Source organism: Ursus americanus, chromosome 11 (assembly GCF_024610735.1).
Source record: "Ursus americanus isolate L20-20 chromosome 11, mUrsAme1.1.p, whole genome shotgun sequence".
NCBI lineage: Eukaryota > Metazoa > Chordata > Mammalia > Carnivora > Ursidae > Ursus > Ursus americanus.
In genome coordinates this window covers 47,869,238-47,892,366 of record NC_142137.1, presented here as the reverse complement: position 1 = coordinate 47,892,366, position 23,129 = coordinate 47,869,238, and the positions used below count along the sequence as shown (strand labels likewise).

The 23,129-nt window shown below is 45.0% G+C and overlaps 1 protein-coding gene across 1 annotated transcript; it reads left to right on the top strand.

The window, feature by feature from the left end:
- The first annotated feature begins 899 nt into the window (after positions 1 to 899).
- On the top strand, positions 900 to 22,226 carry ALDH8A1 (aldehyde dehydrogenase 8 family member A1). Its single transcript, XM_045814719.2, has 7 exons — positions 900 to 1,149; positions 5,003 to 5,150; positions 6,417 to 6,572; positions 8,215 to 8,364; positions 12,432 to 12,688; positions 16,045 to 16,206; positions 21,185 to 22,226. Exons 1-7 carry the CDS (start codon positions 901 to 903, stop codon positions 21,635 to 21,637), a joined length of 1,575 nt encoding a protein of 524 aa, XP_045670675.2. The 5' UTR covers position 900; the 3' UTR covers positions 21,638 to 22,226.
- Positions 22,227 to 23,129: the final 903 nt, after the last annotated feature.

Below are 23,129 nucleotides of genomic sequence, written 5' to 3'. Positions count from 1 at the left end.
GGACTAGGAGAGCACCTGCTTTTCCACATCCGCACACAGAGCGGATATTACGGGCCTTTTAAAATGTTTCTGGTTTGACTGGGGAGTCAGGACACCTCTTTGTACGTCACGTTCCCTTGATTAGCAACGACGTGGGACACCTTTCAGGCCTTCGCTAGCCAACTGCGTCCCTTTTACTGTGAATTGCTTGTTTATAGCCTTTGCGTGTATTTTTTCAGTTGGCTTGTCCAGTTCCCTTACCAATTTATAGAAATTCTTACATGCATCATGGCTATGAGTCCCCGTGTGTTTCCTCTCCCCGTACATAGATGTGGCTTGTGTCCTTACTGGCGGGCACAGCTGTGAAGATGGGAGCTGCTGGCTTCTGGATGGAGGGACCGTTCACAGACAAGGGAGCCACAGCAAGGAGAAACAGACGAGAGATGGAAAGAGGGAGTCTGTCTTCAGTCACCTCTGTGGGGTGAGGGCAGTGATGTGTTGAGGAAAATCACACGATTTGGAGATAAAAGGATTGAAGTTCATTCCTTAGCAACTGCGATTCTGGACAAATTAACTTCTTTGAGGCTTGGTTCCTTGTATCATACAGGGGATTTAATGACTTCACTTAAATAGGATTGTTGTGTGGAATAAATGAGTAAATTCATGTCAAGGACTTGCTTCAGGGTCTGGCCCTCCATGTGTGAACGATAGAGTGTGAACCCAATAAAAGGAGACACACAGGTGCCTTCTGACATTTCAGAGGGCCATGAACACGTAAGCTGATGTTAGCTCACCATGTTATTATCCCTTTCTCATGAAGTACTGGAATCTGTGACGTATGCCCCAATCCTCTTCACTCAGAGTTTGGAGACTGGAACATTCCTGAGTGTCAGGCCACCTCCCACTTTCACTGATTGGCAAATGAGGACTTTGGAGCTGGAGGTGAGGACAGGGCTCACTCAGGGTAGGGAAGCGTGCAGGGAGAACCAAAGGGAACAACTGCCCCGGAGAAAAGCGGGAGTTGTCTCCACCATGGCTGGAACAAAGGCACTTCTGATGCTGGAAAACTTCATTAATGGAGAGTTTGTACCTTGTAACTCCTATCTTGATTCTTATGATCCGTCTACGGGGGATGTATACTGCCGAGTGCCCAACAGTGGAAAAGAAGAGGTGAGTGGGGCGCCTGGCTGGGGCAGTCTGCTGAGCATTCCTCGGTTTTGCTCAGGACCTGCATGATCTCAGGGGCGTGGGATCGAGCCCCACGTTGGGCTTGTGCTCAGTGCAGAGTCTGCTTAAAGACTCTTTTTCCCTTTCCCTCTGCCCCTCCCCTTCCCTCTCTTTCTCTCAAATAAATAAATCTTAAAAAAAGGGGTGAGTGTGTTCACTTAGGGAAGACTGATGTGTACTTCATGTGTCGATGAATACACATCGCTTACGTTTCTAGGAGCAAAGAGAGTTGGGAAAAGGAGTAGAATTGTTAACCACAAGCGGAAGGAAGATTTCAGTTCTGGGAAGATCTGCTTTGTAATGGGACTTTTAAGATGCAGGTTTCCCCCACGATCCAAAAGGAGAGCGTTCTTATGAAACTTTTTGAAATGGCGTAAAGTGAAGAGCATCCGTCTGATAACGGCTTTTTTCATAGAAGTGAAAATCCTCTTCGTATTTCTTTTGGTTAGTTAAAACGGGTGCTAATGTAAAAGCGAAGTGGCCTCCTGTGAACTTTGGAAAGGGGACACCTGTGCCTGGGACAAAGCCCATGACTTTGTGCAGAAGCAAGTGATTAATCTAGACAACTTAGCACACGGCTGCCTTTCTCGGACATTCCTCATCAGGGGTCTAGTAAAAAGTATCATTTGTTAAGAATGATCAGTGTTTCTGTTTCCTTTCCTTTACCAAGTGCTGCCTAACTTTGCCACTATATTCATGGATTTCTAAAAATAAAACTGGTTACTCCACTAAAACAAGCAAAAGTGAAAAACCCAGGGATTTATCTTAGATTATCCTCTAATAATGCCTTATGTCTTTAAAATATCTAGTGAAGTAAAACTGATATTTGAATGATGAAATGCAAAATCAAATTCCCATATAGTTTTGCATTTAAATTTAACACCATCCTTTTTCTTACTCGAAGTGCTGAATGGCCCCAAACATTAAAATTTTTTTAGTGATATAGAATTTTATTTGAGAAGTTTTATAAAATGTTGGCGATATATTTGATTAGTTATCAGTTATCACATTGGCAATGTAAGTGTGTCTGGGTTGATGAATGTGGCTGATGTATGCTCATCTAACGCCTAATGGATTTTAATGTTTAAGGCACAAAGAACTAGATTATTTAAAAGATAACTGTAGCCTTCATATGCAAACAAATATCTATAAATAAGCCTTCGTACATACTAAACTGTTCTCTTTTGTTAATAATATTTTAAAACTGTCTTGCATTAAAAAAACCTTTAGACTTGTGGACAAAAGTTTGCAAACTTTGGCTAATCTGTTGGTTAAACTGTAACCCACGATTTTGTTTGTTTCAAATGACCTGGGATAGAGGTGGGAAATCCAGCTTCGTGTTATCTAGTCCTCCTGGTCTCGAAGTGTTTTCCAAAGTAAACTTAAAAATAACAAATATGACAAATTTAGTTGAAATATTTTCTGTGGCTAATGGTTCATGCCTTTTAAGAAGATAGAATTTGGTATGGATCATCTGCTGCTAGAGGAATAAATATTTTGGATTTCCCAGTAATTTAACTTGCAAATATCCTCTCTGATCCCGCAAGTCCCAGCTTTTGCTGGCTTGAAAAATATTGTCAACATACAAGCTACACACCGAATTTCACAGAAAGCCTCTTACAGAAAGTGCGGCTGGCACTGCTAACAGGTTTCGCTCTGTGCTCTGTGTTCACTAAACCCGCTAATACAGATTACCCCCCATGGGAGTCATTAACAACCTACAAATAAGACTATCATCGTTCTTACTCCGCAGACGACAGTGAGCTAACATTCTCATCTCTGACGCCTGGATCAGTGGCCACACACACACACACACACACATGCCCACACAAGCACACACACATGCACGTGCACGCATGTGTGTGGTGGCGTTTACATGATAGCTTTGCAGTCATAAGCACAGACTGGAGTCAGACTGCCTGGCTTCAAAGACCAGCTGCACCACTTAGTATCTTGACTTAGAGCTGAACTTCCTTGTGCCTCAGTCTCCTGACCTCTAAAATGGGGATGACAATAACACCTGCCTTCTAGTGTGGCTCTGAGGATGAAACAGATTGGTAGATGTAAAGCCCTTAGTGTTTGGCAAACAGTAAATGCTTTCTAGGTATTAACTTTTGCTCATATAGATTAATACGTATTCTATAGTACACAGACATAAACCAGCTTAGAAAATAGGACTGGATTTGAGTTTTCTGCATAGCAAAAGCTTCGATTTTACAGCGATAGCCTCAGGAAGATGAGCTTTTCCACTGAGCCCGGAAGGAAGGCGTCCTCCCCTTGTTGGCTGTCAGTCAGGCCTCTCTGGTGGAGAACACCAAGGCCACGTTCTTCCTTCATCCTTCTGCGGGTCCACAGTAGGACCCAAAACACCACTTTTCCAGAAATTTATAGTTAAGATGAGAATCGTGTCATCCTTTATTCAGCTCAGCTGGAAGTGACTCTGTTTATAAACAAAACAAAGGAGCAGTGTGGATCAGATTTTGGGGGAGAGGGTGGTGGAATTGTCCAGTCATGTGATTCGAGAAAGATGCTCGTGGTTGCCTGAAGCCTGTGGAAAAGGATTCTGAGGCTGGACCTGGGCCAGGGGTGGAAGAAAGCTGTGAGTGATAATAAAGTCTTGTCATGCCTGTGAGAGAGAAGAGGGTCGAGACACAGGCTATGGATCTTATCTCTGGGAAAGACGTTGCTTCAACTTCGATGAAGACCTGAAGACTCATTTTGCCTTGCAGGAGTTGGCCTTGCTCGAACCCTTCCATATATTGCTTCCTTTTAGATTTGCTCCAAAACCAGGTCTCTAAGCTGTCTGTTCAAACACAGATGCCCTCCTTTCCCACAGGGGCCTCCTTCACTGGGCAGAGCCAGGCAGGGCACAGGGTCTGGCGCTCTGCCATAGCAGGCCAGCTGTGGTCTTGGGAGCCACCAGGATCCGGGTTTGAATCCTGATGCTGTCACTTATTAGCTGTGTGACCTCTGCCAAGTTACTTAAGTTCTCTGTGCCTCAGTTTCCTCATCCGCAAAATGGGCATAGCAATAGTCCTGGTACAGAATTTTAAAACGGGTTAAACAAAATAATTTGTGTGTTTAGCATATTCCTATATATATATATATATATATATATATATATATATATAATTGTCAGTAAATGACTATTATGATTAGTCATTCTGAGTGGAAATGACAATCCGAGGTTATGATTTCAAACAAAATTTTAGACTTTATCGGATAAGTTGAAAGAGTCTACACATCTATGAAGTTTTCTCCTTCATATGCTATTCAAAAAATTTTTGTATTTTGGCATGATTGAAAATGTGCATCTATTAAAATTCAAATAGCTTCTTTCTGATTGCCGCATCTGAATGCCCTGGCCGAAATGGAGCATTCTTCTTTGTTCTTGTGGTGCCCCTGATTCGCTGGTCACGTAAACACCACTTTTCAGGTAACTCAGCATGAAGGAGAGAGTACTGAATATTTGAAATTAGGCAGAAAAAAATTAGGCTTGGGTGGCCCTGTGGATTCTGGATTCATCCAACCTCAGGAGCAATAGTCTTTTTTTTTTTTTTAAAGATTTTATTTATTTATTTGACAGAGATAGAGACAGCCAGCAAGAGAGGGAACACAAGCAGGGGGAGTGGGAGAGGAAGAAGCAGGCTCATAGCAGAAGAGCCTGATGTGGGCTCGATCCCATAACGCCGGGATCACGCCCTGAGCTGAAGGCAGATGCTTAACCGCTGTGCCACCCAGGCGCCCCTCAGGAGCAATAGTCTTAAGGTGACCCTCTTCCTCTTGTTCCTCCAAGATTGAAGCTGCGGTGGAGGCGGCCAGAGCAGCCTTCCCTGGCTGGTCGGCCCGGAGCCCCCAGGAGCGCTCGCAGGTGCTGCACCGGCTGGCCGATCTGCTGGAACAGTCCCTGGAGGAGCTGGCGCAGGCAGAATCCAGGGATCAGGGTGAGTGCGGTGCTTTAGGAAAAGGGCAGTACAATTACTCAGATGCCGGTGATGCCTACCCTCCTTCCAGTAGGTCAGGTGACCTCTTGTCTCTTAGCCGCAATGGATGGGACTCAGGGACTTCCTCCATATTAGCCCCCTGGGCCCACCGGGCTAGCCCGCACCTGTGCGTCTCATGGCCAAGGTAGAGGTAGAAGGAAAAATCACCCAGGAGGCTTGCATCTGGCCGGCTTCTGCCCCATTCTGATGGCCCAAGTAGGTCACGGCTAAGCCCAAGTTCCAGGGGCAAGGAAACAAATACACTTTGGCCATTTGGTGGAAGGCATTGCCAAGGTTTTTGGCAAAGGGCATGGATGTGGGGAGAGAAGAAGGAGAGGGCCAATCATGCAATTCTCCACCAATTCTAGGTAGACCATTTCAAAGCAAAAGAAACTGAAGAGCAGTTACACTCAGGTTATTTAGAAGGAATCCGGTATGTCGGTATTGCACTCCCAGCACAACTTCTTAATTTTTATCTCCTTCCCAGAGGCATGGTAATGGAGTAAATGTCCATAAATCCTTGCAGTACTATCTGTTAGGAAAACCTGAGATCTTTTAAAGTTGTATGCATGCTATAAACCAGCCTAAAGTTAGGAAGCAGCCTGAGTCCAAACCCTTAAGAAAAAGATGTTTCCTGTTGATCCTGCGGACACCGGGAGTCCCCCTGAATCACCAAAGACAACTATGGAACAATCCAGAAAAGCTATGTTTCTTTTTTTGTTCAGTGCCACACAACATCCTCGGGGGCCCCTCAGCCGTTCTGCCAGGTGCCCATCTTAAGGACTTCACCATGTATTGGGGAGACGTTTAATACACATCATATGTTTGTCTAAGTGGTTTTATTGTGTCCTGCAGATAGAGCTCTCTTAACACCCATTACTCCAACCCCTTTGCAGTATGTGCAAAGCTTGGTGATTTTGAATGGAAAGAGCTGATATGAGCAGAGTGGTAGCATCTGGCGGATTCATGATAGCTACGAATTATTCAGCCCACAAAGCAAAGATTATCTCACTTGATTTTAACCACCCCCCTTCATCTGATAACTTCATACCTAATTATTTGATGGATCTCTGAAACCGTGATGCACTCTCTGTGTCGTCAGGGGATGAAGTCTCAGGCTGGAAAGAACCAAGGCTTGGTCAGCGTGAGCTGGGATCACGTGTGATCGTGTCTCCACTGTCCTGGCGAAGTACGCAGACCGTGCTTTCTGTTGTTGACTTCTTACAGGGAAAACCATAACATTGGCCAGAACCATGGACATTCCCCGGTCCGTGCAGAACTTCCGGTTCTTCGCCTCCTCTATCCTGCACCACACATCTGAGTGCACGCAGATGGACCACGTGGGCTGCCTGCACTACACCGTGCGTGCCCCTGTGGGCATCGGTAGGTGTTGCCCAGGGGCAGCCTGGCCTGCGGCGGAGCGGAGGGGTGCGCCCTCAGGGCTGTAGAACTCATCCAGAGGAACAGAGCAAGAGAAGGGAAAGAGCGGATTTCTTCTACTTTGACCGAAAATTAATGGGCCTCAAAAATCTATTTCTAGTTTATTTTCTTTGTGTCACACTCCCTGCTTATTTCTAGAACATTGTTCTTGGGAAATTATCAGGAAAAGAATAATGGTGGGAGGAAATTCACATACGAAGCTTCCCCCTGCCCCTACAATTAAAAAAAAAAAAAAAAGTTTATTTCCAGAGGGTCTTGTAGTTAAGAGCATGGATTTTGGATATGTGCAGGGCCAGCTTCATAACATTTGTATGCTTGAGGATTCTTATCTGAAAAACCGGGAGAATAGTTTAATTTTATATTTATATATTTGTAGGTCACTAGAACAGTGCCAGGTAGATTAGTCTTGACTCAATTAGTTGCTTCCCGCTTTCTATTGGAGGACATATAAACGCGAGCAATGACTGAAAGTATCCACTAGATGTCACTGTTCCTCCAACCGCCAAACACCCTTATTTGTTACATTTTATGACAGGATGAAAGAAAATAAATTAAAAGGAAAGAAAATGGGACATATTACCACTTTGGTTATTTGAGCCCTTTGGAAATCATATTTTTAAGGAATTAGGAAAAGCTCAAGCCTCCCTCTTAGTAGTATGGTGATATATAATGCAGAAAAAATATTCTGTTATCCTCTAAATAAAAGATTTTCTAACAAGAAAATAATCACATAAAAATATGTTTGTTTTCACAGCATAGGTTTAAGGGAAGAGTATAAAATAAGATGAATCCATTTACATATTCATAAGGTAGATTGTGTGTGTGTGTGTGTGTGTGTGTGTGTGTGTGTGTGTGTTATGGTTGGAAACCTGGTTGGTTTCAGAATATTACATGGAGACACGTTCTGGATGCTGGTTCTATTACTTATTTAGCAATCTTATCTGCTCATGATACAGGTGAGAACCTAGAAAGAATTTTTTATTAAGAAATCCTCTGGCTAGTTAAAATGGATTTCATAGTTTATGCATCAAAATTCATTGGCTTTACTAATAGGAGGGCCCCCACAAGGCAGACTCAGAAGCCATTTGCTCTTATTTTACCAATAATTCTAAAAAGCTTGAGATTTTATGTCTTAATCTATAACAGGTTAGAAACAGTGATGGAAAAACTTAAAAGAAATAGTAGCTAGACAGTTTGATGATGAAGAAGGAGATAGAAGTTTTAAAAAAATGTAAAAGTCAGTCTATAAATCTCAAAACTCATCATATTCTGAAACTATTTAGTAACAGGTGACAAACTCTTGGCCCTGGACCTTACATTGCTGTTGTTCATACATACAATTGTTACATCATCAAGAAAAGAGTAAATTGTATTGACTGATAGTTTTAAAAGGCGCAGTAATGCTTGTAATACATTTTAGAGTTATTTCCCTGAGGTTGGCTACAAGGAAGCAAAGTTTGGGGTTTTAGAAAAGTAAGCCTAAGTTTTATGCAGGGTGAAGGAGTTCCATGTTAAGAAACCCAGTTGGCCTGTCTACTTTAAGGGGCCTGCCATTGGTGTCAGTGTTTCTGTTCTCCTCTTGTAGCCGGTCTGATCAGCCCCTGGAATTTGCCTCTCTACTTGCTGACCTGGAAGGTGGCGCCGGCCATCGCTGCTGGCAATACTGTGATAGCCAAGCCCAGCGAGCTGACTTCAGTGACCGCATGGATGATGTGCAAACTCCTGGAGAGAGCAGGTAATGAGCTGTGGGTCTGGACAGGCACAGGGTTGGCTTTGGGGTTGCAAGTTTTGTGGGCTTGAGCCACCTCAGCCTCCCTGACATTTGAAAAGTTGTTTTGGATAAAAATCTGCTCGGAGCAAAATTGATTCCATTGACATCTTTGGTTTTCCTCTCTCTGATCCTTTTCTGAGAAATCCCATTCATGCACAGGGCTGGGTCACACTGCTTCCTCTCTTCAACCCTGCCCGTGCCCCTGCAGGAATGTTCCCCCGGCAGCGGGGGTAGGCAGGCAGCGAAATGATTGCACAACTGTGAAGTGACAGCAGGCTTAAAGAACCCAGTCAACTCAGACACCAGCCTGCTCCAGAGATGGTCTTCAATGGTCAATTTAAATCTCGTATTTGAACCACATGTTAATCTTGATGCAAGTGAGGCTACTCTTAGGTACTTCACTGGTTTGTATGGTTATACGATACCCGCTAGAAGTAGCCATTTTCGAGAGATTTGAATCTACCTCCCTCAGTTTTCCCTGCATTTGGAGCCACTATGTGGAAGCTGATACAATATGGCTCCTTGTCCTCTTTATGTCAACAATGTCATGGCCACATTCAAGGTATGTTCCTGGGTACGTCCTGGGGTATAACTCAGCACGGGGACAGTCTGACACCGCACCAGGGTTGGAGGAAGTCAGGAGACCCTAGCTTGCAACCCACAAGAAAGCCCCTCACTATTAGGTCCCTCATACACACCTTGGGCTGGGATGATGGGTGGGTGGTGGGAAACAGGCTGTCTTTCTGTCAGTCTCTGCTGTACGTACTTCCTTCAAGCTCACAGAGACAGTACTGCTGGGCTCACCCATATCCATAAAGTAGGTAGTTGGAAAGAACCCGTATCTCCCTCTTCTGGATACTTTATCTCTCCAAGCAAAAACATACACGTTGGCTTCCAAGAAAGTTGGGACAGTTCTTTACTCCAGGATTTAGATGGCAGGTTGAACTGTGTGGTCTTATGAGCCTAGTCGAGCTGCACATTTCCCTTGTATTGTACAGAGGAATGAGGCCTCCAAGTTTCAGTCTTTGGGATGATATTTATGGATGCCTTAGGCTTCTGGAGGGTGTATGATAGAAATGTGCCTACCTCTCCCATGTCCCACAGGTGTCATCCATTCCTTACATGAGGGATCGCATTCTAATGCCATTCTTTGTCAAATTAACTGCCAAGTGTTTACAGAGGTCCAAGGCCTTTCTTCTCTGTCTGTTGACTGTAGGCTCCCTGGAGTGGACAGAAGTGGGGCCGATGCTCTGCTGTGATCCATGTTGGGGAGGGCACCCATGCAGGTGGGGTGGTGCCACAGAGCTGTGCCCCCAGAGCCACTCCTTTTGAAGTCAACCACAGCTTGATCTATGATGATTTCTCTTCCCTAAGCACTCTCTGCTTCCATACACCCAGCCCCTGGTCTGCACGAGAGTTTTACATTTCCGTATATTTGCACAGCATTGATCTTTCTTGTGAACAAATAAGCTTGTTATACCAAGACAGTTCTTCTCTCCTTCCCTGCCTCTGCTGGATTTGCTAAACTTTCTTCTTCTGGCCACCACAGAGAGTGTAAGGCTCAAATCGCACTTGTCTTAAGCCCTAGTTTCTCCATTTGGATTGAGAATCTGTATGAGACATGTTTAATAGTGTAAGAAAAAGAAAGCTAGCATGACCTCGTAGTGCATTCTGGGTATTTAAAGAACCAGTCCTTGAGTCCTGAGCATTCAAACAGACTTGACAGGTGACCTTCCTGTGCAGTAAAATCATTTAAAAAAGTATACCGTGAGTATCTCTTTTATAGTTCTAGAATATTCATTTCTTCTTGGGGGCACAAAATGTATGCCTCTGTCCTGGAGTGTGGATTTCGGGCCCTTCCTAGTTTTGTTCTGCCCAATGGAAGCTTGTTGCCATCCTGCCATATTCTGGTCCCTGTGTTGTCCGTTAGTCAGCTACTCTGAGTTTTACCGAATTGTTATTTGCCAACGTAGTGCCTTCTTCTCTGATAAGTGGCATATCTTAAGGATAGAGGGCTGATGTCTCTAGAAAAATTCATTACTGTCTCGATCAAATGGTAAAGTGGTGCCGAGAAATAATGGCCAGTAGGTGGCTTCTAACACATTAACACCAAAGTTCAAGGAAACATAAAGCATTAATGCTGTTGTGTAGAAGGCAATTGACTGCTGAAATGAGCTCACTTTCCTGGGATGATAAGTATGTGGTGTTTCTAAGTTTTCTTCTCTCTTCGTTAAAATGCTGTTGTATACGTTAGAAGTGATTTTGTCCATTTTTGCCTTCAGGATTTATAAAACCCAATAGTCCACCTTCTCTTGCCCCCAAACCCCAATCAGAAAATATCGGGCAAATATTCACATGCCCACGGTCTGATGGAGATGCAGGACCCCAGCCTACAAATGGTGGGAAACTTGTCCTTGTCTGTCCCCCATCAACTACCATGAGGACCCCTTTCCTGAGCCTCCTCTTTGCCCCAACGCAGGGCTCAGCAGCTCTCACATGGTGCTTGGCCCTGGGTCTGCCCTCCCTGGCAGTGACCTGTGATCCGGGACTGACCCATGCTAGATTTCAGTGAGTGTGCACATGCATATAAATGTGGGGCCATTAGAGGTGAAGCTCTGCCAGCTGCCACCACGAGTCATTGATTCTCCACACCTGTCTCCGAGGCTCACCTGAAGGGGGCCTCGTGTGTCCCCTCAAGTGATCGGGCTTGATGGGCAGGTGTTCTGGATGAAGACGGATCATCAATGAGAACTTGTTATTTATGCTTTAAAAGCACATTCTGGAAGAGATGGTTCTAATCCCACAGAGTGTGTTTCTAGGAGAGAATGTCTACCGTGGACAGGGGAAGACAGCGGGAGCAGGGAAGTAGTTCAAAAATCTTACGCGTTGGAGGTGTTCTGCGTCTGCTCTACTTCCGGGCTGAAGAAGTGTGGGGAGTAAACTCAGCTACCTCCGGGCAAGCCCTAAGAGCTTCCTGGACACGACACGATTGCACATAGATTTTTTTTCCTGGACACATAAAGCTTTCCAGAATCAAGGACCATTTCTGATTTGGATAATGTACACGAAGCCTTCATTCATTCATTCACTTGATTATTTGTCAAGTCTACACCTGGTTTTGCCTCCTAGTGGTGGCTATTCAACCTCATTTTTGCCTCAGTTGGGATGAGGTGAGGATAGTAATCCTCCCTACCTCATCCAGTGGCCGGGAGATCTAAATCGCTTCCAGCAATGGACTGACCCACAGTGAATGTGAGCACTTACTGGTATTAATCTATCTGGTAGACTAGGGCCATGGCATGGGGGGGAGGGGGAGACCAATGGGGAGCAGAACACAGATGCCATTTCTGCCCTTAGCGCACCTGCCAGTGTTCGCTAGGTAATAAACCAGTAAAGCCATAAACACATAAAAAGATACACGCGAACGTGGGGCTAGGGTCTCGTGCTAGAAAGATGGGGGCACCTGTTTTTGGGTGTTCTTGGTACGTTAAGTCAGTCTTAGAGTGTATGTCTGTATCATGGGACACATTGACCTTTAACTCAATGCTCACCTTCCCGGAGGAGCCCTCCCTCACTTCCCTGGACCAAGATAGTCAGTCTCTTCTTCCTCTGCTTCACATTTTCACACTGAAATGTGACTCCTGAATGCTGACTTGGAGCAGGGCTCTCCTACCTTACAGGGCTTGACCTACCTGAGGCTATCTCTGCGCCCCCTGTCCCTGATGCCTAGTCAACATCATGGGATGAATTAATTCGAATGTTCTACTCTTCATTTTTCTAAGGCCAAGCACCTGGAGAATCCCACCTAGGGCACCCTGGAGCAAGGTGGCGATATAGTCTTTGCTTTGCTGTTAAACTGGAGACAGGCATCAAAGTCTACTCCCACCCGTTCGGGCTACTGCACTTTCCAGGAGAGCCTCTATGTCACCCGAAGTTCTGAACATACAGAGAAGAATTACTGTTGTAATTCTGTCACTGTTTCTGTATCCCATCTAGATACAGACCTGGAGACTGTTCTGTTTCCTGTCCAGGTGTTCCCCCAGGTGTGGTAAATATTGTGTTTGGCACGGGGCCCCGGGTAGGCGAGGCCCTGGTGTCCCATCCAGAGGTGCCCCTCATTTCCTTCACGGGGAGCCAGCCCACAGCCGAGCGGATCACACAGCTGAGTGCTCCCCACTGCAAGAAGCTCTCCCTGGAGCTGGGGGGCAAGAACCCCGCCATCATCTTTGAGGACGCCAACCTGGAGGAGTGCATTCCAACGACGGTCAAGTCCAGCTTCGCCAACCAGGTGTGTCCTCTGGGTTGGTTTGGTTTGTTTTTAGTTAGTTTGCTTTTAAACTCTGTGACCCAGTCAGACTGGGTCTGTTTCATCACGGTGCCAAGCCAGGAGCGAGCGGTCCGTCTGGTGCCGTTTCAGGGAGAGGAGATTGTTACATCGTGTTATTCCACTGCCTCTCTGTTTTGTCTCGATGTCCGTCTGCGGTCTTGTGGAATCACAGCTTCTGCTGTGCGAGCTCCAGTGCTTGAGTTACGGGGCTTTGCAGGTATTACCAGCCACGGGCAAAACGGTGGACCGTTTGCTTCGCCAAGCCTTTTCAACCCTTTATTCATAGTTACCGCCGTTCTCTTCCCGCCGTCTGAATGTCCTATCTCCAGTAAACCTTGTGTCCCCCCCAAAGCATCCCAAATGCAGCACACACTTAGAAATGATGCCTGAACCAGTCGAGAGCACGTTTCTGAAGTTGGAGTCATGGATGTCATGGAGTCATGAGCAACATTGCACCTCCCGAAATTGTGACCAGATGTGTTTCTGGAGGCCACAGTTCTCAGCAGATTCTTTGAGGCCATGGCATCCCAAAGGGTTAGGAACCCTGACCCAGACAGACCAGACTGTAAGCCTCACAAAGAGTCTGCTTTGGGGCCACATTTGACCTTCAACGCCCAGGATCAGGCCTAGGGTGGAGCAGCTGTGCACAAATACTGAACGATTTTCTCCAAAGGGTCTGCTTTTTAAAAATTTTAGCAGCGAACAAAGAATTAACTAAAGAGTTAGAGCCGCCATAGAAAGAAAGATGAGTGAAATGAAGTCTATCTTTATTTAACTTGCATAAGTTGCCGTAACCTTTTGAACCTTCATTTCTTTACCTGTAAACTCATGGAAGCAGAAATGATGCCTTCCAGTAGCGATTTTGTGAATTGTAGGCTGAAAACCATGCTTGACAGTGGTTCTTTTGGTGATCATTATAATTGTAATTATTTCTCTCACTGTAATTCTTAGAGAAAGTGGCTTTTTTTCTGTATCTCTCTCTGTACCTCTGTTTACAGGTACGTCTGTGTCTATAAGGAGAGTTTTTCTGGATCAATAGACTTAAATTTTAGATTTTAGAAAATAGACTTGCAATTTCATGATATAGCTATTTTAATCATTAAAATAAACAAGTACCAAAATGAAAAATTAAATCAAGCATTTGGGTGGCTTAGTGGCAACAAGGGTAGGGGGCAAGCTGTAGACGGAGAAACAGCTGAGCGGACATTGGGTGAACTCCGCATGAAGGAAAACATATTCTGAGCACGGGGATGGGCTGTGGCTTCTTGGCTACCAGGATTGTGCCAGAACTTGAAATTGCTGGGAGAGCCTTCCCCTTGGGGGTATTTTAAATGTCAGTGGGGAAAAGGACAGGAACCCAACTGGCGAATTCAAGACAACAAACAGATTTTAGGCAAACTCGAGGGGCTGGTTTCTTTTTCCTGAACGGAGAGATGAGTCCCACGTTACGAGCAGTTCTTCCTCAGTTGAACGTAATGGGCCCCTTCGAAACATCTGTGTCACGCGTAGTCGCCTTTGGCTGGGGCACACTCACACTTCGACATGCTGTGGGACACAGAAGAAATGAATGCAGACTTGAACATCGATCACTCAGACTGAAGTTGAGACTTCCTGTGCCTGGTGGACTGGGGCTTGTTTGTTTAAATCTCCATTTCCGAATCGTAAGCTGGGAAAACTACTGGAGCGCTGAATTATTATGAGAAAAGCACCCTGCACGGTGTCCGGCATGCAGTAAATAATATTTCCCTTTCCTCATTTCCTCCAAAGTCATGCCCCTGGAGATCCTAGCATTATCTATGCTTTCCTGGCACTAAGTAATCAGGGAAACCCGGATCAGGTAACCCCTCAACTCTCTTTACCACGCCCTCCCTCCCCACACGGCCGAGGGCAGTTGTGTCCGGAGATTTCCCCAGCCAGATATGCAGCTGGTTCTTATAGTGATTCTGGGTTGCAGAGAGAATTTTTTGTTTCAAAACAGGGATGATTTAATTTGGACAATACACCTTCGCACAACTATCAAAATAATTAGAAATATTCCATTCTTAGGATGGTTGTGAAGATCAAATATAAATGTGAAAATCATTATTTATGTAGACACATACTTACCATACATACATCATGCTTTGAGCTGTCTAGACCGTGGTTTGTAAGTGATCGTACGCCATATTCAAACGATAGTAAGCATACAGTATCTCTATTTGGATGTCTGTTTGGCATCTGAACCTCACTGTGCAAAGCAGAACTCTTGACTTCCCTCCCTCTCCTTTCCCTGCAATACCGCTCCTCTCCCTTGGACTTGCCTTTCTGGGGCACTACCATCTGCTCAGAGGCTCCATCAAAAACCTTGTTCTTACCCCGACCTTGTATCTCACTAACCCATCAGCCCATCTTGTCGGCTCAATCATTCATATATATCTTGGAACCCATCACTTCTGCAGAGCATCGAAACTCGTTTTCTTGCACTTTGGGCTCCCGTGTCCCTTTACAAATCTGGTGATGTCATGGATGCCTATCACTTCACTCATCTCCACCGGTCCTGCCCTGGTCCAAGCTACCTCCGCTCATCTGGGCTTCTGGAATACTCTCTGAGCGCTACTCTGATCCCACTCTCGTTCCCTTCCATTCTATTCTCCACCCAGCTGCCGGAACGATCATTTAACAATGGAAATCTGATTATATCTTATCATGCTGCTGCTTAAAGCCTTCCACGGTCTTTTCACGAGACCAACAGCAAGACACAAACTCCTTGTGAGCCTGTGGGACTCCGCGTGGTATGGCCTTGCTCCTCACCTCCTGCCCTCCTTTCTTACCCTCCCTACCCCCATTGCTGCCTCCTGCTTGCCTTCTTGTCTCACTGCACACACCGCACGACGGCAAGCATGCTCCTGCAGCAAGAAGCCGCTCTACCCTTCCTGCAGAGAATTGCCTTCCTCCACATCGAGCCCAGCCAGCTCCTTCCCATCAATCAAATGTCAATTCAAATACCCCCTCTTCACAAGGGCCTTCCAGAACTCCCTTTACTAGAAGGGACTAGAAGCGGCATTTTTCCATTGATTTCTATTCCCATCCTCTGCTTAATTTTCTTGTATTGCTTTGCTCATGACCTAAAATTATATTATTGATCGAGCTCATTTACTTGTGCTGTTGTCTGACTTCCCCACAAGACTGTGTGTTCCCCGTGGTGGGACTTTGTTTTATCAGTGTCTCCCATGGCCTAGACCAGTGCTTGGCAACTGGCATGTAGGTGCTCAGAAATGCAGGGAGACCTACCCATGAAGGAGTGTCTTGCCATTGTCCTCACGTGTCGTTCTTGACAGGGTGAAATCTGCCTCTGTACCAGCAGAATCTTTGTCCAGAAGAGCATCTATAGTGAATTTTTGGAGAAGTTTGTGGAAGCTACCAGAATGTGGAAAGTTGGCATTCCCTCCGATCCATCGGCCAGCATGGGGGCTCTGATAAGTAAAGCTCATTTGGAGAAAGTAAGTAAATCTCTGCAATGGGAGTCTGGGGAGAAGCTCAGTGCAGGGCATAGCACACACTCATGCTTTAAAATGTTGTTAATTACTACCCTATGCTTAAAAAAATTCCGACCTGCAGGAAGTGGTTTCTGGATATAGAGCCTACAAATGTTAGATATGAATGCACGAATGTAGTCCAGATTAAAGCAGCGTCCATCTGGAATGAATGAATTTGAGAGGTCAGCATGGAGATACCATGGAGAGCAAGGAAGACAAATTTTAAACATAAGGGTCAGCTGATAAGAATGATGTGGACTAAGGGTGGCAGGAATTTCCATCGATAAAAGTTCTCAGCGGAAAGGGTTCTGCCTGTGGCTTAGAGCAGATGGAATTCTGGACGTGCCAGCAGGCATGATCCAAATGGCGTGGTCCTTAGTGGGTAGTGTTCGTGGTGGTCTACGTGGGGGAAGCCGTGGATGGTCTCTGGCTGGTTTGTGGAATTTAGGTCTTTAAGGCCATCTTCATGTACTACCTGATGTGACTCCCAAAATAAATCATAGGATGTTGGAGCTGGAGGACCCGTTTTCAGGTCTGGGAACGGAGACCCACCAAGGAATATATGCCCCGTCAGTTAGCCAGTGAGGGACAGAGCCTTTACTTAAGTTTGTAGAAATCTTTGACACTGCACAGATTTATTGCATTTTCCGTTTGACTTTACAACATTGTGAAGGCCAGATGCTCTTAGCGGAGGGAGTAGTAGCGTGGTGGCCTCTTCTTATTTCTTCTGTTTTCTCAGTGAACTAGGAAGCAGGGTGAGGAGGGGAGAAGGTGCTGAGGGCTCAGGAGGGAGGAGAGGATGTGAAACAGTCCTGCAGGACACCAGGAGGGATTCCCGTTGTTTCTAGCATTGTAACCACAGAAACTGTGGACAAAAGCCAAGAATCCTAGTAGCTCTAAACTACAAATGATATTTGATTTTTTTTAAGACTTGAAACATTGATGAGGTTTTAAGTCCGGTGTCAACCTCTCCCTCATGTATCTTAGCCCAGAAATGCCATCTTCGATGAAACCAAATTATGCTGGAAAGACAAGCGTTTACTTAACATGTTGGTTGGATTCTGTTTGCTTACTGTCATTTCAGTGTAGTATACTTAGATGCCATGAATAACTCTGAAAATGCTGAAGCTTACAGTAAGCAGTTTTTTTTTTCCAACCACATTCAAACATAAGCCCAGATTTATCTTTCAAGTGGAAGCTTTTAAAACTCCCATGTATTTTTACCATCATATGTTTTCTATCTCGGTCAAATAACTAAGAAAAGAAATAAACTTTCTATTTTAGAATAACTGAAGATTTATAGAAAAATCTCAAAGATGAGGCAGAGAGTTTCTATATCCATGCACACGGCTTTGCCTTTTGCTAACGTCTTCTGTGTCCACGATACAATGGTCCACACTAAGAAACCAAGGGTGGCACATGACTATGAGCCAAACTGCAGACTTTTCAATCAACTTCTCTTGACTTTCTACTTGATCCTTACAGAAAATAATTTTTCAGCCACTTCCTTATTAAAATAAAGTACAATGAATTACTCTGCCCTCATCTCAGAAAGCTCCATGGCTCTACTGCTTTTAAGGAGAAAGATTTTGTACACATGGTTAAAAATTTCAAAATAGTTTTTTATCATTGGCCAATTTATTTTAATTTTTTTATTTTTTTTTGAGATTTTGTTTATTTATTTGAGAGAGAGAGAGAGAGCATGAACAGGAGGGAGAGGGAGAAGCAGGCTCCGCGCTGAGCAGAGAGCCCCACATGGGGCTCAATCCTAGGACTCTAGGGTCACGACTCAAGCCAAAGGGAGACGCTCAACCAACTGAGCCACCCAGATGCCCTGGCCAATTTATTTTATTGTTCTTTTTCTAGGGAAGAACACTAAAGATGGTATTCCCATTACTCCGCCACATATAAACGTGCTGCGATCAATGCAGCTCTCTTGTTTTGTGGAGACTGGATCCCCCCCTTCCCCTCCGCCTCGTAGAGTGGCCCTCAGGTGGCCTTACATTACCCCCCCAAGTGAAGCGTGGGGCAATCCTGCTGAGGCTCCGAGGGTTCCTCGACATCTGCCAGCCTCACTGCTCCACCCTGAGCACGAGTGCCCAGATGCAAGGAGTCTCGGCTTCCCCTTCTGAGTCTCCCACCAGGTGGACCCAGGATGAGGGGCTGGCAGGTCAATTCTTGTGAGAAGGCCCTGGTATCTCGGCCCTTGAAAGAGAGAACTAATGGAAGCAGCTAAGGCAGTGTAAATGTGGCCTTTGCAGTGGGACGCTTTTCAGTTTGCTATGCTGCTTCGGAGATCAAGGGGGGAGTGGACACGTTCACTGGTGGCCGTCTTTCCTCGCCTCTCCCAGAAAGCTGTGGGGGCTGCGTAGCAAGAGGGGCCTGCCCGCCATCCTTGTATTCCACTTCTCCTCTGCAGTCTGTCTGTGTCTTCTTTGAAGCAGATTAGTCCTGCAGAGTCTGGGTCTTGTGTCCATCTTACTTCTGTGTGGTTGTCACGATAGATGGCAAGGCAGTGACAGAAGAGTGCAATTAGAATACGTAGAAGTGTTCTGTCGTGGCAAAGGGCGCAGAACCTCAGAGAGACGCAGCTCGCTCCTAAGTGGGTGTGTGACTCGCCTGCGTCCCAGTCATGCAGGTGACTCTGTCCTCCGAAAAGGCTCTCTGCCTGTTTCACAGGTTGCTTTTTGTTTTTGCTTTTGTTTTTCTTTTCACCCCCGTGAATTCTTTTCCACGTGACTGTCTGGAGAACCTGGCTAGATGCCAGCCTGCCCATAATGCAGGTGATCGGAGATGGAGTGCTTGAGTGTTGACAGGCTGGCACAGCACAGGGCAAGGTCTCAGGGGCGTTCCCCAGTAGGGCCGGGCTGCAGGCCCTTAGTAAAGGTCCACTTTTGCAGTTTGCTCTCTTCTTTTGTCAGGTTAAAAAAAGCTGACCCGAAGGGTGGGCACATCTCTGAAGTCTCCGAGCTAGTAAGCGTTGGATGGTGTGTTAAACCACCACTTTCTTCACCGACAGCACCAGTGGTGACGGGCATTCAGAAGACTTTCTGCATGCCAGGCATTATGCGAAATATTTTACATACATTTTATCTAATCTTACAAATAGGTGGGAACGTTAATCCCATTTTTCAGAGGGGAAACAGCATTGAAAATCCCTCAGCGAGCAAGTGGAGGGTCTGGGATTCGAACCCTTGGGCTCCCCCACCTGCCCATCTGACCTCTGTGCTTGGATTTTATGGGCAAAGCTACGAAGTACTAACTACTCTCTGCTCTCAGAAGAGGTTTTATAGTAATAACTGATTACATTTTATGGCATATTACCAGTCACAACATTTTCTTTTTGCAGTTTTCCTGAAAATCTCCGTCCCTGAGCCGCTAGTATAGATATCATTCTATCGTCCAGTGATACTTCTTCCAGAAGATAAATTTGGTTTACTATGCATCATCTTATATATTACAAATTTGGAAAAGTTCACCATTTGAAAATTTTCCTTCATCTTTTATTAACCAAGAGCCCCTAAGAGATAATCATGAAATTCCATGTAGATGAGATAATCTAAAGCCACTCCGTGTTTGAATCATGGAAAAATGTTCAGGCCCTGAGTTTAGCAGGTGCCCCTGGAGACCTTTGCCTCAACTTCCCTGTTCATGCATTATATTGCCTTTGACATCTTTTAATTAATCTGAGTGGGTTGTTTTCAACAGGAGTAAGAGAATAGGGGAAAGGGAATTCCAGACCTAATTTAGTCTCCACCCACAAACTAGACTAGGCCTTTTCTGGGAGAGCTTTGAGATCATTGGGCGCGTTGGGGGAAATGTGTAACAGAGCGGAATACGAAGCTGTTCCAAATAATCTATTTTTTAGAAGTCTTTGACTTCATGGCTTATTAAGTGTTCTGTAAACTAGAGCAAAATTAATAATAAAGCAATATTACTGTTTAATTTTTACATGGCAAGCACGTAGCTCTACATTGAATATAGTTCTACAACGGAGTACTAATCTAATACTGGGGCCGAACGCTCAGATAAATATGTAATAAGTAAGAATCCAAAGTATGACTTCGAAACTTACCCTGCCTTTGATGTACTGCTTAACTGTTTTTCTATACTTTTAATTTTTGGGATTACTTTTCTACTTCTCCTATGCTTATACTATCCTTCAGGGGTAGGATAATGTATCATTGTGACTGCAATGAAGTTTCCATATATAAACATAGAAATCATTTCATAATGAGCCATTTCTACAACCATTGTTAATAAACATCTGTCACTGTCTCCAAGTTACTGGGTTTACTTATTACATAATTTATTTCCCATTATAGTTACCTAGTCTATATTAACTAGGTGTATTTTCAGAACATAATCAGTAATGAGACTAGAAGTTAGAAGTGAATTATTCTGGAAGCCTATCCATTGAAGGGCATCTTGGCCTTTCATGAAATCTTATGCACCATTCAACTTCCCACATTCTGCAATTGACAGAGTGCCCTCCTACCCCTCCCCAAAGTGAGTAACTATTCTTTTGTGTATTTAACTCCTGAATATACCGGAGTGTGAATTCTAGCTCTCCCGTTTATTAGTTGTATGAACCATCTACCTTTTCTGAGTCTCAATTTTATCATCAGCAAATAAGAGAGAATAATATATAGCTAATAGAGTTTTGAGAGAATTAAATGAGAATGTATGAAAAGCATTTATCTACATGCCTGGGACTTAGACAGTAAAGAAATTACTTCCCTCCTCTTCTGTATGAGGGCTGAACGCCCAAGTGATGGTCCGAGCACTTCTGCCCTCAGGCGAGCAGCTGAGCAGTAACTTTAGATTTCTTAGCAGTGGCCTTATACATATTTCCTAGATGATTCAAAAATATTGAATTTTCTGCTGCTTTGTGTCGAGTCAAACGGTAAGATGTTGCTAATCACGGTTTTCACTCGCCCAGGTCAGAAGTTACATCAAGAAAGCCCGGACGGAAGGGGCCCGGATTCTGTGTGGTGAGGGGGTGGACACGTTGAGTCTCCCCCCCAGGAATCAAGCAGGATACTTTATGCTTCCCACAGTGATCACAGACATTAAGGATGACTCTTGCTGCATGAAGGAAGAGATATTTGGTCCAGTGACGTGTGTCGTCCCCTTCGATAGTGAAGAGGAAGTGATTCAAAGAGCCAACAGCGTTAAATACGGGCTGGCAGCCACAGTGTGGTCCAGCAACGTGGGCCGTATCCACCGGGTGGCCAAGAAGTTGCAGTCGGGCTTGGTCTGGACCAACTGCTGGCTCATCAGAGAGCTCAACCTCCCTTTTGGGGGGATGAAGAGCTCTGGGGTGGGTAGAGAAGGAGCCAAGGACTCTTATGAATTTTTCACTGAAATCAAAACCATCACCATTAAACACTGACCTTGGCTGGTGGAGAAGCTGTTATGGTCCACGCCTGGCTGCACAGAGTCAGTCGTCCAATGCAGTGAGCAGATACACCAGAATAAATTCCAGCCACATCTTGGCTCAGTGGGTTTTCTCTACCTTATCCTCAGTAGTTCGTACTTTTATTCATTGTCAAAGAGAAGCTATTTTCATTGTGTCGAAGAAGAGAAGATTTCTGAGCAGGAAGGCACCAAAGCAAGCCAAGTAATTGTCACATTCCTTCTCTGTTGTGTTTTCACTGTAGTTTTTTTTCATCATTTTGAATGAATTCTTGGGAATTTACAGATACTCATTTTTTCATTTTTAAGTATATGTATGAATGTCAATGATAAAATAACATGGGATTTGTCAGAGCAGGCCTATATGGGAGGTCCCACTAAATACATGTATGCAAGGACAAAGGAAAATAAAATAATGACTACTTTTGGAGGAAACTTGAAGCAAAAAGAGGAAATAGTTTGATCCATTTCGACTCTGGAGTCTAATCAATTCTAATTCTGTCTCTCATGAGACTTACAACCCACCAATCCTAAAAGAATAAATGTTAAGCAATTTTAGGAGCCAATATGACATACGTCTTCTTGAATTATCCTTTATTCCCCTTTATCCCCATCCTCTTAGGGGTATGGCCTTTATACAAAGTAATAAAGGTATTTCTAGTGGCTTTTTTCTGGATCCCCTAAACTGAGGTTTACAGAGATTAAAGTAGCATGCTCAAGGTCATACGAATGGCATGGGGTAGAGGAAGGATTTGAACCCAGGGCTCTCAGTTCTATAAAGCCACGATCTCTGACTACCTCACACTTGCCTTGGGTTCTGCTCCAGAAGCAGCCACATACTCATGGTTCATGGAACACATCGTGTTGGGTCTGCTCTCCATGTCTCCCTCCCTCTCCCTCCCTCCCACTCAGCCGCGCAAACCAGGAACTCCTCAGGCACAGCCCTTCCCTACACTAACTGAAACCATCTGTTTGCAGTCTGACTGCCCAGCTAGACAGGAATTGCCTGAAGGCCCAGGCAGATACCACTCCCCCCTGAAGTCTCCATTCCCAGCACAGTGCCCGGCACACAGAAGGAGCTCAAAACAATTTCCAGGAATGGAATGAGGTCTTCCTAGTGCTCTGGGGTATTTGTTGCATGGTGTGTGGGGATGGGGGTTGGGTGGAGTGGGGACAGAATAGTCTTCACGGTTTGTGTAGGTTTTTGGATATGTTGGCTTGTTCACAAATGCTGAAAACAGAAGCCCTTTTGAGGTCAAGCAGTGGTGTTGGATCATATCTGGTTCCCCGCTTCTCCCCCCTTCCCCTCTCCTTTCCTCACCTGCCCTGTTCTCCAGCTCAGGCCCCAGAGTCTTCATTAGTTAAGTATAGAACCAATTCCAAGAGTCGGTAGGAAGAATTTCAGCAGCTCTTAGTCTTTAAGAACCCACATCTTTGTTCTTGTACCTGGTTGAGCCCAAGCTCGTCCT